This window comes from Herpailurus yagouaroundi, unplaced genomic scaffold (assembly GCF_014898765.1).
Source record: "Herpailurus yagouaroundi ecotype Mexico unplaced genomic scaffold, PumYag 28, whole genome shotgun sequence".
NCBI classification, from domain to species: Eukaryota; Metazoa; Chordata; class Mammalia; order Carnivora; family Felidae; genus Herpailurus; species Herpailurus yagouaroundi.
This window is the reverse complement of record NW_024412376.1, coordinates 127,925,924-127,942,516: the sequence shown is the minus strand read 5'-3', so window position 1 is coordinate 127,942,516 and position 16,593 is coordinate 127,925,924. Positions and strand designations below refer to the sequence as shown.

The following is a 16,593-nucleotide window of genomic DNA, read 5'->3' as shown; positions in this document are numbered from 1 at the left end:
CTCTCTCAATAATAAAATAAACATTAAATTTTAATTAAAAAAAAAAAGAATGACTTCGAAGTAGTAATAGAAGAGCCAGATAGAAGTATATGATGAATTTAAGATCCTTTAAAATAATGCAGAATTTTATCTGTCAGAAAAGAGATTAGATGGATGTGACATAGGAGAAGCAGGGGCATGGTATTTCAGAATTTCATCTGGTTAAATCAGGCAGTGAAACAAGAGTTTTGTGGAGTGTTTTTAATAGGTAAGTTTGCAACTCATATACCAAGACGACACTGATTGTAAAACTCATACTGAATGATGTAGACAGAGAGCTTGGGGTGGGGCTTCTACCAACATACAAAACCCATCCAAAAATAAAAAAATAAAAGCCATCCAGCATGTCCAACTGTTGCTGATTACAAACATCTTGTATACATGTAAGCCTCGTGTACCCCATTCCAATCTCTGAATCAACAAGTAACAGTGTTGTAGTCTTGAGTTTTCAACCTAGAAACCCTATTAGACCTAACAAGGGAAACCTGCTTCTCTTTAGTGATTTTTTTTAACCCTGAGGAGAGTAAGCATTCAGGTTAGAGATGATGAGATAAATCAGACTCACACTTCTGTAAAATTCAGGATAAGCAATATGTTTGATATTTAAAGTACCTATAATTTTAAGGGGCACCTGGGGTGGCTCAGTTGGTTAAGCATCCAACACTTGATTTCAGCCCAGGTCATGATCTCACAGTTCATGAGTTCGAGCCCCACTTTGTCAGGCTCCACACTGATAGCCCGAAGCCTTCTTGGAATTCTCTCTCTCCCTCTGTCTGTCTGCACCTCCCCCACTCGCACATACACACACACACAACTCTGCCTCTCTCAAAGTAAATAAATAAACATTAAAAAAATTTAAAGTATCTATAATTTTAAGAGAATCTGACATTATTAGGTGTTTGCCTCTAGTTTTAAAAGCATAATTAATTTTAAACTTACAATTTGAAATTTACGGGAATTTGACTTTTTAAATGATGTTTGCATGGTTAAGAGAACTTGGCTTACCACATTTAAGTTTAATTTATTAGATTTCCAGGGTCGTATATGGACTTACAAAGGGCTATTAAAAATTGCAAATTTGCCCTGTCTGGCATGTAAAATATTTAATCAGAAAATTTTAGTCTATTAATGCAAGTGAAATGTTTCGGGAAATTTCATTAACTGAACTTATAAAAGGGCTGATTGTCTAAGGACACTGTGTGTTGAGTTTGAATTAAAGTGATTGTTCTTATTGTTTTAGATCTGTAAACAGTATATCAAGACCTGCAAGTTAAATTTGAGGGCTTACTGAAAACCAGGTTTTCACATTGTAATGTTGATAATTTGGATATTAAGTTAAAACCAAAGCAGCCATAAATATTTCAAAGTATAAAGATTCCTGAGATGTCAAAAACCCACACTAACATGAGCATTCCTTCTCCCCTCCACCCCTAAGGACCTCCTACTACCTTTGGACCTCAAGTCACTTCCTTATAAGGTTTTTCCAATCCCACACTCTCATTTAAATTATATCCCCTTTACCACTGATTTCTCCCAGTGTCCATACTGTTCCTTACTAAGACCACAATTTAAAATTTTATACTTATTTGTGAATCTGAGATTGGTTAATGTCTATTTCCCCCATAAAGCTGTAAGTTCTGTGAACACATGGACTGCTTCTCCGTCTTCCCTGGGCCTAGAATAGCTAACATCTGGTACATCAGAAGTATACAATGAGGAAAGATTGAATAGGGTGAAGTGATTCAGGGCCTAAAGTAACTATGAAATGTAGTACATCTGTGATAGCCCGCAACCTGAAAATTCACTTCCTGTTGGCTTCACAGTTCTAGAATGTTTCAAATATTTACTATTCCTATATGAGATAGGCATTATGGTCCCCAGTTTTCATATCATGTAGAGGTTTATAGATGTTCAGTAACTTTGCCCAGAGGCCAAGCACTAGTCAGTGGTGATGTCAGTATTTGAGCCGGAATTTCCCCAATTTAATTTCTTTTAACATTTCATTTTTGCAAGCAAGCAGGGGAGGGGCAGAGAGAGAGGGAGACACAAACTCTGAAGCAGGCTCCAGGCTCTGAGCTGTCTGCACAGAGCCCAGCCCAACACCAGGCTCAAACCCACGAACCATGAGATCATGACCTGAGCTGAAGTTGGACACTCAACAGACTGAGCCACCCAGGTGCCCCATAGATTTCTCCAATTTCTAAACCCACACTACATTATTTCAAACTAAAGCAGTAATTTCTACACAGTTATTAGAACAGTGCTTGGCCCTTAGTAAGTAGTTGATATATTTTAATGACTTATGTTGATAATTATTATATCTACATTTTAATAAACTCCTTTAAAAAGAAACAAATAGGGGCGACTGGGTGGCTCAGTTGGTTAAGCGTCCGACTTCGGCTCAGGTCATGATCTCGCGGTCTGTGAGTTTGAGCCCCGCATCAGGCTCTGTGCTGACAGCTCAGAGCCTGGGGCCTGTTTCAGATTCTGTGTCTCCCTCTCTCTCTGCCCCTCCCCTGTTCATGCTCTGTCTCTCTCTGTCTCAAAAATAAATAAACATTAAAAAAAATTTAAAAAAAAGAAACAAATAAAATTAATTTTCTCACAATTGGAGTAGAGAACAAGACTTTTAAAGACACATGAATCAAAGCCAAGAAAATGAGATGACTATTCTAAGTTCAGAGTGGTTTAATTCAAATTACCCAATACCTATAGCATAAACAAGCTGCAGACTCCAAGCCTTGTGTAAACTAAGGAAGCAGCAAGCACATTTGTTAATCATAAAAGGAAGGAAAGTCACATGGTTGGTTACTGACTGTCCATTCACTAACTATCAGTTACTGTGTTAAGTACCTCCACACATAACTCCTTTAATCTCCTGGAAGGTCTGAACTGAGTTTACAATATGGAAAGAAAATCCTATTTTTTCTAATTTTTCTTGACAGGAGATTTACAAACAGAACTTCCCCTGACCTGGCCTTTCAAGAGACGTAATGTGTTGGGACGCTGCCCCCTGAGGGGTAGGCTGGACTCACAGTAGACTGCTGTGGAACTGTTTTCCTAGGACAGGTGTTCAGCCACCTGAGGGCTCTGTCCTACCGAGTGGAGACTAGAATTTCCGCGCAGAGCTACATGACTCAGGTCAAGAGAGGGGGCATGACAAGCTGAGTGAAGGACGGAGAAGAGAGATCTGTGATGGCAGTAAGGAGGCTGACTTGCGAGAGAGAATAGAAGTAGCTAATAGAGAGGCCTGGTCAAGTCACATGGATGAGTCATGTGTCCTGTAGTCATCCCTTTCTCCCTCTAATGAAGTCTATGTTGTTCACCAATGTTTTTAGAGTTGGATTTGCTTTAGGGGAGAGAGAGATGCTGGGTCGGGCCTCCAGGTGGGTTTAAATTAGTAGCAAGGCAGACACCCTAGGAGCTAGGGCGGGGGCTGTCGTTCAATTTATATTTGCTGCCCCATTCTTGGAGAAGCACCAGCCTCAATGTCTCAACTCACATCCCCTACCGCCACCTGCTGGAAGCATGTGCTAATTATAAAGCGAGTATCTCGGTTGTGGGGAGGGCAGTCAAGGGTAAAATGCAAACCTGAATTTATAAAGGACCAACACTACTCCTAAGCCCACCACTCTCTACCTGTAAATTACTTTTGCAACCTCAGTTTCTTATCTGCAGAATGAGGGGCTAGAAAAATGATTCCTAAGATCTCCATCTTCCAAATCTATCATTGCAACAAAAATAGATTTCTAAGCAGAACCCTAGCGAACACGCCAAAAGCTTCCCCCCAAACTACAGCATTAGCCTACTTCTCGTCTTCAGCTATTTCTAAAATGCTTCCCAACATGAGCCAAAATGTAGTTATGTGTCTCTAAGTTAGGTTCAATTCACCACTCATTAAACAATGAATGTCATTTTTGAGATCACTATTTTTCCATTTAGGACATATAATAAGAACGAGATGAGTGCTTGCTTTCCATGCTGTCACTGTTAAAACAAACCAAAAAAAGTGGTCATACAAAACAAAACTGAAAAAGAAATTTAGGGAAAATAAGTTTCTGAATCAACCATTAAAAGGATCGAACATCGGGCAACTGGGTGGCTCAATCCGTTAAGTGACCGACTTCAGCTCAGGTCATGATCTTGCAGTTGCATCTGGCTCTGTGCTGACAGCTCAGAGCTTGGAGCCTGCTTTGGATTCTGTGTCTCAGTCTCTCTGCCCCTCCCCCCACTTACACTCTGTCTCTCTCAAAAAATGAATAAACATGAAAAAAAACTAAAAAAAAAAAAAAGCATCAAAGATCTCTCAAGCTAAAAGCAGCCAGATGTGTTCTTTAACTTTTGTAGACCAAAATCAGCATCGATACTCGTAAACTGCCCAAATGTACCTGATTTTCGTAGATTAACCATAGCTCACATTTTGGAGGAGACTTACTCATATATTTCTAAATTGGTTGGTTTGTTTTCAGTCACATAGTTGCTTGGGATTAAGCCTTCATTCCTACAACAAAAGACAAGGCAACCATCAAAATGCGTGGCACGTGTGTGGCATTATGTGACGACAATCCTTTCAAAACCTCAAGGACATAGGGGGAAATCAAACTTGTTTTACTGATTAAATTGCTAACAGAAAAAAAAAGGCGTTTTCATTTCCACATTCAACCAAAATCTCTGTATGATAAATACTAGGATTCTGACTTACAATGTAAGTAGTCAGGTGTTTTATGACACAAAAATTCTTCAAAGAGGAAAAGCGGCACTTATGCGACCACTGGGATGTCATATGACTCGATTTAAAACACAGCAATTACAGGGGCGCCTGGGTGGCTTGGTTGGTTAAGCGTCCGACTTCAGCTCAGGTCATGATCTCACGGTCCGTGAGTTCAAGCCCCGCGTCGGGCTCTGTGCTGACAGCTCAGAGCCTGGAGCCTGTTTCAGATTCTGTGTCTCCCTCTCTCTCTCTGCCCCTTCCCTGTTCATTCTCTGTCTCTCTCTGTCTCAGAAATAAATAAGTGTTAAAAAAATTTTTTTTAAATAAATAAATAAAACACAGCAATTACAAAGATATCAACTTAATTCTTTTTAGTTGCTGCAGAATAGATAGAATGGATATTCCAGTTTAGCCATGTCTGTATCACAACAATGCTGTACAGAAACACATACACATGACTTCTTGTGCACCCCTAAAAGTATTTGTCTAAGACAGATACCAAGCAGGGAAACTGCTGAGTCACCAAGTACGTGCATCTCCCAGTAGATACAGCAAACTGCTGTTGAAAGAAAATATACCAATTTACACACCCATCAGGAGGGCACGGGTTTCTCTTTTTCTATACCTTCACCAAAAAAATTTGAAATTATAAAATTACAAAAAGATCTCCGTGACATTATTGAGAAACACAAGCAATGTGTAGAACAACGAATAAAGCAGGGTAAGGAATTAGGTAAACTAAGTCTGCAAACAATAACATATGTTTCAATATGGGCATGAAAGTGCACTGAAATCATCTGGAAGGGCACTCACTGAGTTAATAATGGTGCCTGGGTTTGGAGGTGTGGCAAAGCAGGAATTTGCCATTATTTATCATGGATGCATATTATAAAAAACGATATTCACTTATTAAGTTTGAAATTAAAAATTAATTAGTTCATTTTTATTTTTATTTATTTTTTTAATATAATTCATTGTCACATTGGTTTCCATACAACACCCAGTGCTCATCCCAGCAAGTGCCCTCCTCCCTGCCCATCACCCACTTTCCCCTCTCCCCCACCCCCATCTACCCTTAATTTGTTCTCAGTCCTTAAGAGTCTCTTATGGTTTGCCTCCCTCCCTCTCTGTAACTTTTTCCCCCTCCCCTCCCCCATGGTCTTCTGTTAAGTTTCTCAAGATCTACATATGAGTGAATCACACCAATGTCCACCTGCTGGAGGGCTAACTACACTATCCTGAACCTACTCATACCTTTTTTCCCACTGAAAAGTCTCCATCACATGTTGAGTCTAAACCAAAAACTGGTAAGAGCCAAATCATCAGGAAAATACAATTAGAACAGAGGTATATAATATAGATATTTCTAATACTTATATACTTATGGTCTCCAAATCATGACAAAGAATAGAATTCAAAGCCAGCACTCTCTCCCAGGCAGCCCAGATACCCCTCAGAATTGTGTACCTCAGGCTCCAGTCAGGCATGAACAATCTATGAACCCCCATGTTCACTGCAGCATTATGTATCATAGTCAAGATATGGAAACAACCTAAGTGTCCAATGACGGATGAATGGATAAAAGAAAATATTTTCAGTCATAAAATAGGAGAAAATCTTGCTATTTGCAACAACATGATGGACCTCAAGAGCATTATGCTAAGTAGAATAAATCAGATGGAAAAAGGCAAATACTGTATAGTCTCACTTATATGTGGAATCTAAAAAAAAAAAAATTTAGTTAAAAAAAAAAAACCTCATAGATACAGAGAACAGATTGGTGGTTGCCAGAGGCAGGTGGGTGAAGTAGGTGAAGGGGGTCAAAAGATACAAAGTTTCAGTTATAAGATAAATAAGCCATAGGGATGTATTAAACCACATAGTGACTATAGTTAATAATACTATATTGCATGTTTGAAAGTCACTAAGAGAGTAAATCTTAAAAGTTCTCACCACCAGAAAAAAAAAATTTGTAACTATGCATGGTGACAGATGTTAACTACACATATTGTGATCATTCCACAAATAAATGTTGAATTATGCTGCACACCTGAAACCAATATAATGTTATATGTCAGTGATACCTTAATTTAAAAAAAAAAGGAAGGAAGGAAGGAAGGAAGGAAGGAAGGAAGGAAGGAAGGAAGGAAGGAAAACTCAGAGAGGGAAACTCAGAGTAAGTGATTGCCAAAGGACACACAATAGTAAGTGACAGCGTCGGGATGTGAAGCCAGGCGTATGAAGCGCTGTGACTCTGCCTGAAATCCCAGTGCTGTAATGCTCTCTCATACAGATAAGAGGCGTGGGGACATGTTCTACTTCATGCAGAGGGAAATAAACCTAAAGAAAATGAGCCACAAAACAGTTTTTATGTTTCAGGAGTCTTCAGAGGATAAAAGAAGAATTTGGTAAGGACCATGGCATCAGTCTTACCCCAAACGGTCTCTTGCCTTCCACCAGTGAGGATTATACTTCTCCAATATCACGTACTCCTCTGCTCTCTTTAAGGCTAAATCACACGGCTCTCTGGGCACAAAATCATACAGGGCTTTTACTTGGATCTTCTCTTCAGTAACCTCAGAGGGTGGGAGGGGAGGCAGTGGCTTGCGTTTTGATGGTTGCATGTGGCCTCTGTTGGCCTGCAAAAACCAAGGAGTGATTTGTTGTACTCTTGTTTTAGTCATGTGTACTAAAAAAGAATAGGGCTATAATACTTTTGTGTGCTGCCCCCATTCTCCCATCCGGTTGCATCAAAGCAAAAACCGGGGTGGGGTAAACATAGGAAATGATTATAAGACAACCTTTAAATCCGGCAACACACTCACCCTTTTGTAAATGTTCAAGATCATAAGTTCTCTTGCCAGAATTGCATTGGATATTTTTCTTTTTTAAAAAATTAGCTCTATGCTCAACATGGGGCTCAAATTCATGACCCTGAAATCAAGAGTCGTGTGCCCTGTGGACCGAACCAGCCAGGCACCCCTGGACATTTTTTAAGCCACAATTCTTAAAATTTGAATTCCACCCCAATAGTTCCACTTTGTTTATGGATTTTTCTCTCTTGAAAAAAAGAAAAACAGCCCTTCCCTTTCACATGCTATAACCTTGTGTTTGGATTTGTCACACTGCATAAGAACGCTATTTCCCCCAACACCGAACGAAAAATTAATCCTGGGTTCACAAACGGCAATAGCCAGAACACGGTTTTCCCCATTCACCGTCCAGTTTCAAGCCCTGCTGAAACATAGCTGCGTAGGCTATTTTAACTGGTCTTTTTTCCTTTGGCTTTCTTCTAAGACATTCACTCATGAAGCACTTGTTATGTGCTGAGCACTATACTAGATTCTGGGCATGGCAGCAAACAGTGTCTTGAGGACCATGGACCCCGAAACGCAAGCTTCCTCTCTTCTTTCTCCCTCAGCAAGATGATACTCACTCGCTTCTTACTTGGCAATTCGCTGAACCACAGCCTGCGACGCGGAGTGTATCTTTCTGAAAACTCTTCATCTTTGCTTAGGCTTATTTGTGTTCTTACTTGTCTGAGATTGAAAAACAACCAAGTTACAAATGATTGTTTGCATCCAGGTGATATTCACTAGATTTTTCTCAAAATTAGTAGGAAACTCCAGGTCTTTTTGCAACTTTTTTCTTACTTAGAAGACTTCCCAGCTCCATTTCCATGGGTGAGTGACTACCTCTCAGAACCGCATTTTCCTTATTGAGCTAGAGACGCTAAAAGCAAAAAGAGTTGCTATAGAATAAAACTGAAGAAAGCAGAGTCTGGTGCATATTAAGGACATAAAAAGATAATCGTGATAATGAAAAACTTACTCCGCATCAGGCACAGTGTTTATCATTTTACACGCATTACCTCATTTGATGGTATGCATTGTTCTAAATGGACACGGTGCTATGATTAAGAACAGGAGTTTGGATCCCAGCTTTACCATTTCATAGTGTGGCCTTGGGGAAGCAACAGAATCTCTCTAAGCCTCAGTTCCCTCATCTGTAAAACGGAGATTGTAAAAACTATAGGTGTTTTGGAGAGTTACTTGAGCTAATAAATGCAAACCTCTTAGCACAGTCTCACATAGAGGACCTCCCGTTAAATGCTAGCTATTACTATTATTAAGCTACCTTAGGTTTATTCTATACAATCATTTGCTGGGCATCAAAGCGTAAGACACCCTGATCATTTTGGGGAGATAGTCAAATAAATAAGACAAGATTCTTGTCCTTAATGTGTAAAAATTACAGAGTGGAACACAGGTATGTAAACAGCATACACGAAATAAATATTCAGTATGGAACCAAGGCATGCTGTGGGAATGCAAGGGAAGGAGCCACTAAAGTCAAAGGGATCCAGGACGGATCATGGAAGACCCAAAATTGGAGTTGTGCCTTTAAATCGGTGGGCACTCAACGGGGAGGAAATGGGAGAGGGGTTTCCCAGGCAAAGGGAACAGCAGATACAAAGAGACAAGGACGCTTAATAGACAATAAAGAAACAGAATGAGTTAATTTCCAAGAAGTTGCTCCCAGAAGTAGACTTACCGCTTCTGCACGGAACAGCAGCAACAGCAACAGAAAATCGACTGGATGGTATTATCTGAAAAGCAGATCATTGTGAGAGAGCCCTTAGTCCATGATATTGAATAGATGAGTCAGGTGGAGGAAATTCCCAAGGGCAGGAGGGATATGAATTCTTATAAAGCATGTGCTAAGTCTTGACTATGCCCTCCTTTACTAGTGGAAGGGTGAGAAACTGTCACTAAAGCAAAAAAGAAGTTACTGGCACCCTGGCCAGTGTGGTTTCCCTTCTCAGGCTCTTCTCCCCGTTCTGGTTTATGCATTTCCTCAGTCTGTGAATGATAAGTGACCACTGTATTCTACTTGATCAGGCTAATGACAGCTAATAAGTGTAAAAAAGAATGATTCAAAAAGCAGTGTTCTCCTAGAAAATATTAGCAGGGATTTTTCAATCAGATCCATCACGTTTCTTTTAAAAATAGTTTTTAGGGGCGCCTGGGTGGCGCAGTCAGTTAAGCGTCCGACTTCAGCCAGGTCACGATCTCGCGGTCCGTGAGTTCGAGCCCCGCGTCAGGCTCTGGGCTGATGGCTCAGAGCCTGGAGCCTGTTTCCGATTCTGTGTCTCCCTCTCTCTCTGCCCCTCCCCCATTCATGCTCTGTCTCTCTCTGTCCCCAAAAAAATAAAAAAAAAAAAAAAGTTGAAAAAAAATAGTTTTTAATAGTTTATTATTTAATATCTTATGTCCATGGAACCTAAATTTCCCAGTCATCTCCTTCTCATGTTGACACCTTAAAATGAAGTATTAAAGAGCAGAATATGTTAGACATGAGTTTTGAGGTTAGACAGACCTGGGTTTGAACCCTCACTGTGGGGCTGATTATATCTGGATGAGTCCCTTTGTTTACTCTTCTAAGTCTTTGCTTTCCTGTCTGCAAAAGCAAGATAATCATACCTAACCCCTTTGAGAAAGCTTACAAGGCAGAGGTTAATCTCTAACTGTGGGTTTGGGGAAGTTACTGAACCGTTCTTTGCTTAAGTTTCCTCATCTGCAAGATGGGAGTAATAGGATACTCAGCATGAAAAACCTACTGTGAGGATTAATTGAATCCATTAATTGAATTGATTGGATTGAATCAATTCATGGAAAGCACCTGGAACAATGCCAGGTATATAGGAAGAGGGTAATCGAGAAGATCTATTATTACTATAGGGTTGTTGAGAAGATTAAAGTAGCCATCATCCTGGGAAAATAGACAAGGGGTACAAACAGAAGACACCCAGTATAGTCTACCCCCCAGCATCTGCTCTGTGCCCCCAGAACAGGGGATGCAATGGGGTCCCATAAGTCATCATGTTATCACCAGGTGATGTCAGCGCGGCCATATTTCCACCTGAAACTTAGCACGCTAACCATTAGGATTCTTTTTTTTTTTTTTCTAATTTTTTTTTAATGTTTATTTTTGAGAGAGAGACAGAGAACATGGGTGGGGGAGGGGAAGAGAGAGGGAGACACAGTATCTGAAGAAGGCTCCAAGCTCCGAGCTGTCAGCACAGAGCCCGACAGGGGGCTCAAACCCATAAACCATGAGATCATGACCTGAGCTAAAGTTGGACACTTAACCAACTGAGCTACCCAGGTGCCTCAACCATTAGGACTCTTTAAGTGAGGTAGGGAACAAAATAAGGAGAGAAGAAGAGTAACATAAAACACAGCTGCTACAATTCCCACATCCATAGTTGTGCTGTCCTAAGTTGATCGTAGATACCCCCATCACCATCCATTCCATGTTTCCCTTTGCCTCAGTCAACACTTTGGCTGAAATAGGTACTTTATCTGATGGAATAACCCAAATGTTCATTCCTGTGGGACTTGGGTCCTTAGTTGGTCTTGTCTTTATGGGCTGTTATAATTCTCCAATGACCAGGAATATAGTCCAATGACTATGAATATTGGGAAATGACACTAGTAAATTCCTTGAGTTTTGAAGTCCTCTTTGTCTTCTCTGTGAAGCACCAACCCAATTTCTTCCTGGTAGTCAGGATATTCATCTCAGCTACATTGACCCCTTTCTGTGACTATCAATTCCGTGACACGAGGAATCCAAAAGTGCCAGAGGGCAGTCTCAACTTTCAGGGTTCCCTAAGAAAGAGATGCTTCTCTTGGGCACTGAAATCTCCAAACCCACCAACTCAAGATCACAGATAAAGAGAACAATATTCCAGTGGGTTATTAGGTAAAATGGTGAAAAGGGCCACTCATACCCCCCTCCTTACTTCCCTGACTCATGCATCCTGGCTACACATTTGTTGTGATTTAAGACATTTATTGCACCCTATAGGATACCACTCCAACATTGTAAGATGTTATCTTCCAGGTGTCAGAGTAACTGGCCCGTTAGTAGGCCATTCCTCCGTCCCATAAGCCAGCTGCTTCTGAATCATGGGACATGACGCTTAAGAGTATGCAGAGCACCACTGAGCAAATGCAAACAAAACTGACAAAAGGCAGCAGAGTATGTTAGACATGGATCATTTTCTGGACCTCTGATTTTATCTTTCCATTCTGTCCTCATTCCAAGAGTTTCAGCCATAATCCTCTCCCCCGGATCTTGTCACAAATCTCCTGACCTTGTTCTTTCCATGTTCCTGACTAGTTTTCTGCCATTGCCCATTAGTTATTGCAGATCAGTGTCTCATACAATCTCTTCCTAATGAAGTAAACAAATGGATGTACTTTTTGAAGTGCTGGGAGGATTTTATTTCAGCACTATCTTTCAGGAGTCCTCTGAACGTGGCTATAGCACAACGGCTGTTTATTTCCCCTTTCATATATGCTTAGGATGCAGATGTATCTAGAAGTAAGTCTTGATGACTACCTCCTCTAGGGGCCTCTCATGTGATTGAAGGAGAAGCAGAAAGAACAGGTACTATGTAAATATAAGTTATCTGCTCATGAAGCTATCTTGAGCCTTCTGGATCTACTGGGGCCCACTTGCAATATATCACTTCCATATTATGATGGAATGTTAGGCTATTGATGCCTAACTTTACGGTTCAATGAATCAGGTAACACTAAGCTCATGATAGGCAGTTTGAATCACCTAAATATCTCATGATCCATGGTTGACTGTTCAGTCTTCACCAGGAGCAAGCCAGCAGCTATTTTCTTTCTTTTTTAAAAAAAATTTTTTATGTTTATTTATTTTTGAGAGAAAGAGAGACAGAATGCAAGGGGGGAGGTGCAGAGAAAGAGGGAGACACAGAATCTGAAGCAGGCTCCAGGCTTTGAGCTGTCAGCACAGAGCCCGACATGGGGCTTGAACCCACAGACCGCGAGATCATGACCAGAGCTGAAGTCGGAAGCTTAACCGACTGAGCCACCCAGGCGCCCCCAGTCAGCAGCTATTTTCAAATTAAAAATCAGCACAGTGTCAAGGCATTGCTCCAAACCCCTGGGGGATTGCTGATTTTCATCCTGAGACTTTACAGAAGCTCCATATAGCTAGCATTTTGCACTGCATTCCAGGCTACTGCCAATGATAATTCAAGTAACTGATAATTGAGTTATTTCCCCCAGCTATAAGGCTATCCTTGGACCTCTAAATATATGACCAAATAAATCTCAGATCCAATTTTGACTCTTTCCTGGAGCCACTTCTCATATCTATTACTGTATTAGTCAGGTTTCCAATATGAAACATGACATATTTAAATTAGAATAATTTTAGAAGTGTTTATTCACAAAGTCACTAATTACAAAGGTGTGGACGGGAGTAAGGGGACTATAAAAGATGTACAGGAAACTGCGTCCAACATTACTGGAACTGTCACCAACCCTAGGTGCAAAAGGACCAGGAAAATGAGAGAGATTTAAGTACAACAGAGACCTCTTTGATTGGGGCAATGATCTGCTGTTGAGGGACATATCCAGCTCAAAGCAACCTCACCACAACTTCCTTCCATTAGTGTAATCCAACCAGAAACTGGGGCTTGGAAGCATATTGATCCAACCTCTACAGAATACGTTTCCAGGATAAAGTGCAAGGTGAAGAATGAATACCAAGAAGTTGGGCTCCCTGAGCCATCATAAAGGCTGGCCACCATATTTAATCCCTAGAGATCATCCTTCCAGGGTAATAAGGTGGATAAGAATAAAGATATTCAGTACAGTAATAGGTATATATTAGTCCCTTTCCTTTCACAGAATTTGACCTTCCAAACCTAGATTCATGCATTAGTTGTTCGCCTTTCTCTGATTTGGACATTACCATTACTCAGTCTTTGGGCTCCTGACACTTTGTGGTCCAGTGGTAACCATTTCATTTCACCATGGTGACATAGTTCCAGTCCAAGCCCAGGCAAAAACTCATCTTTGCTCCCACTGCTATTTTATCACTCACTCCCAACTTAATAACTTTCTCTCTTCCTTTGCCTGCACCCAGAAACCATCCATTTTCCAAGGGGCCATTCCAACGTTCACTTCTAGACACTACAATAAAATAAATTAGTGAGTCCCCCAAATCTGCATTATATTGTGTATTAATAGGATTTCGCATTTCAACTGCTTCTGACTGTCAATTTTCTGGCAGTGTCTGCATGAACAAATGGCCAAAAACACTCCTGAGAAAGAAGGTACTTTAGCACGTGGGGCTATCTGTCTGTCTGCTGGCAGGACTAGGTCTAATTTACATCCTTGCCAATTGATTCCAGTGTTGTTTTAGAGCCCCACGTAGGTCTATATCTATCCAGGCCAAGAGATGAAAAGTCAAATGTAGGTTATACAAATGAGTGAATAGGTCGGAGTATGGTTTAGAAAGTGGCAAAAACTGTGGTCCCACGTAGAGGTATTCGTTTTCAAAATTTTTAAAATGCTCCTTCCCTCACCTGCATCACCTGTTTCCCCTCTCCACTGGATCACTGCCATTAGCATACAAATATACCATTATTTTCCCCATTAAAAACAAAAGAAATTACCCTTGATCTTCTTTCCTTGACCAGCTTTGCTCCCCATTTACAGTATAATCTAGACATGAGTAGTCTTTACTTATTGCTTTCAGTTCTTCTCCTCTCATTTTCTCTTAACCATTCAAACCAAGCTTTTGTCCCCACCACCTCCCCAAACCTTCTCTTGTTAGGGTCATGGGATACAGGTGCACACCCCTGTATCCCCTGGTTAATTCTATATCCTCTTACTTGGCCTCTCCGCAGCATTCAATACTCTACTCTGGCTTTTCTTTCTTCTCCATTTCACAGTTTTCTTCTCTCCCTCTCCAACCTCTTAGACTGGGGCCAAGGATAGCCTACCCCAAAGCGTTTGATCTCTTCTTTTCTCGGTCTCATCCAATCATTTGATTGATTGTCTCATTCCTTTCTGTGTCTTAAAAACCATCTATCTGCTGATGACATCCAAATGTATACCTCCACCCAGTTCCAGTGAGAATTCCAGACTTGCATACCCAAATGCATTCTCAAATTCTCCATTTGGATGCCTAGTGGACACTTCCAATTCACATGAGGAAATCTGACCTCCTTCTCTTCCTTCCTCCCCAGACGTGCTACACTCATCCTCTCCATCTTGTCAATAGCAATTCCATTTTTCCAGCTGCTCAGGTCAATGATCTTGGAGTTGTCTTTGATTCTTCTCTTTCTCTCACATCCCAGTCCCATTTGTCAGAAAGCATTCTGACTCTGCCTTAAACATGTATCCAAGAGTTTCAGTTTGGGATGATGAAAATGTGCTGGAGATGGACAGTGGGGAGGGATGGTTGTACGAGAATTCAAATGCACTTAATGCCACTGGACTGTACACTTACAGTTAAACTGGTAAATTTTATCTTATGTATATTTCACGATGGTTAAAAACTCACTCAGACACACACACACACACACACACACACACACACACACACACAGAATCTTATTGCTTTCCCCCACCCTTCTGTTCCTACCATGGACTAAACCACCAGCATTCATCTGGATTATATCAACAGCCTTCTGACTTCTTCCTGCCTCTACCCTAAACTCCCTATAGTTTCTTCTCAGCATAGCAGCCAGAGTAATTAATTTAAAACCTGAGTTGGGGGCACTTGGGTGGCTCAGTCAGTTAAGCATCCAACTTCAACTCAAGTCATGATCTCACGGTTTGTGAGTTCGAGCCCCACATCAGGCTCTGTGTTGACAGCCCAGAGCCTAGAGCCTGCTTCAGATTCTGTGTCTCCCTCTTTCTTTGCCCCTTCCCCACTTGCATGCTGTCTCTCCCTCTCTCTCAAAAATAAGTAAACATTAAAAAATTAAAAAAAATTTTTTTAATGTTTATTCATTTTTGAGAGACAGAGATAGAGTGCGAGCAGGGGAGGGGCGGAGAGAGAGGGAGACACAGAATCCGAAGCAGGCTCCAGGCTCTGAGCTGTCAGCACAGAGCCTGACGCGGGGCTTGAACTCACAAACCGTGAGATCATGACCTGAGCTGAAGTTGGACGCTTGTCCGACTGACCCACCCAGGCGCCCCAAAAACATTTTTAATAAATAAAATAAAACCTGAGTTGGATCATTTTGCTCCTTGTCTCCAAACCCCACCATGGCTCCCCATTTCACCAACAGTGATAGCCAAATTTCTCACACTAGCCTATAAAACCCTCCAAGATCTGGCCTCCTTATTGCCTCTCACTTCTGTCCAATATGCTTTTACTCATGTCACCCAGCCACATTGCCCTCCTCACTGTTTCTGAAGTGCACCAGGCCTGCTCTCTCCATAGCTTCTATGCTTTTGTTCCACTCTCCCCTCCAGGTGTCAACATTCTTTTTTCAAATAATTTTAAAATTGAAGTATAGTTGACATAAAATATTATATGAGTTTCGGGTATACAACATAGTGATTCAACAATGACACACATTATGTAATGTTCACCACAATAAGTGTAGTTACCATCCGTCACGATACAAAGTTATTACAATATTATTGACTATATTCCCTATGGTGTACTTTTCATCCCTGTGACTTATTTCTTTTATAACTGGAAGTTTATACCTCTTAATCCCGTTCACCTGCTTTGCCCATCCCCCCCCCATCTCCCTCCCTTCTGGCAACTAGTAGTTTGTTCTCTGTATTTATGAGTCTGTTTCTGTTTTTGTTTGTTCATTTGTTTTTTAGATTCTACCTGTAAGTGAAATCAGATGGTATTTGTCTTTTCCGTCTGACTTATATCACTTAGGTCCACCTTCTAGGTCACCCATGTTATTGTGAACACAAAGATTTCATTCTTTCTCATGGCTGAGCAATATTCCATTTTGTATATATATATTATATATATAT

General features: G+C 40.8%; 1 protein-coding gene across 1 annotated transcript in view; it reads right to left on the bottom strand.

The window, feature by feature from the left end:
* TXK (TXK tyrosine kinase) overlaps positions 1-9,728 on the bottom strand; it is a 45,471-nt gene extending 35,743 nt beyond the window's left edge. The window contains exons 1-4 of the mRNA XM_040484284.1: positions 9,305-9,728; positions 8,187-8,289; positions 7,184-7,389; positions 4,475-4,540 (exon numbers count right to left, since the gene is read on the bottom strand). Of these exons, the coding sequence (XP_040340218.1) occupies positions 4,475-4,540; positions 7,184-7,389; positions 8,187-8,289; positions 9,305-9,375 (446 nt within the window). The 5' untranslated portion in view covers positions 9,376-9,728. The remainder of the gene's footprint in view (positions 1-4,474; positions 4,541-7,183; positions 7,390-8,186; positions 8,290-9,304) is intronic.
* Positions 9,729-16,593: the final 6,865 nt, after the last annotated feature.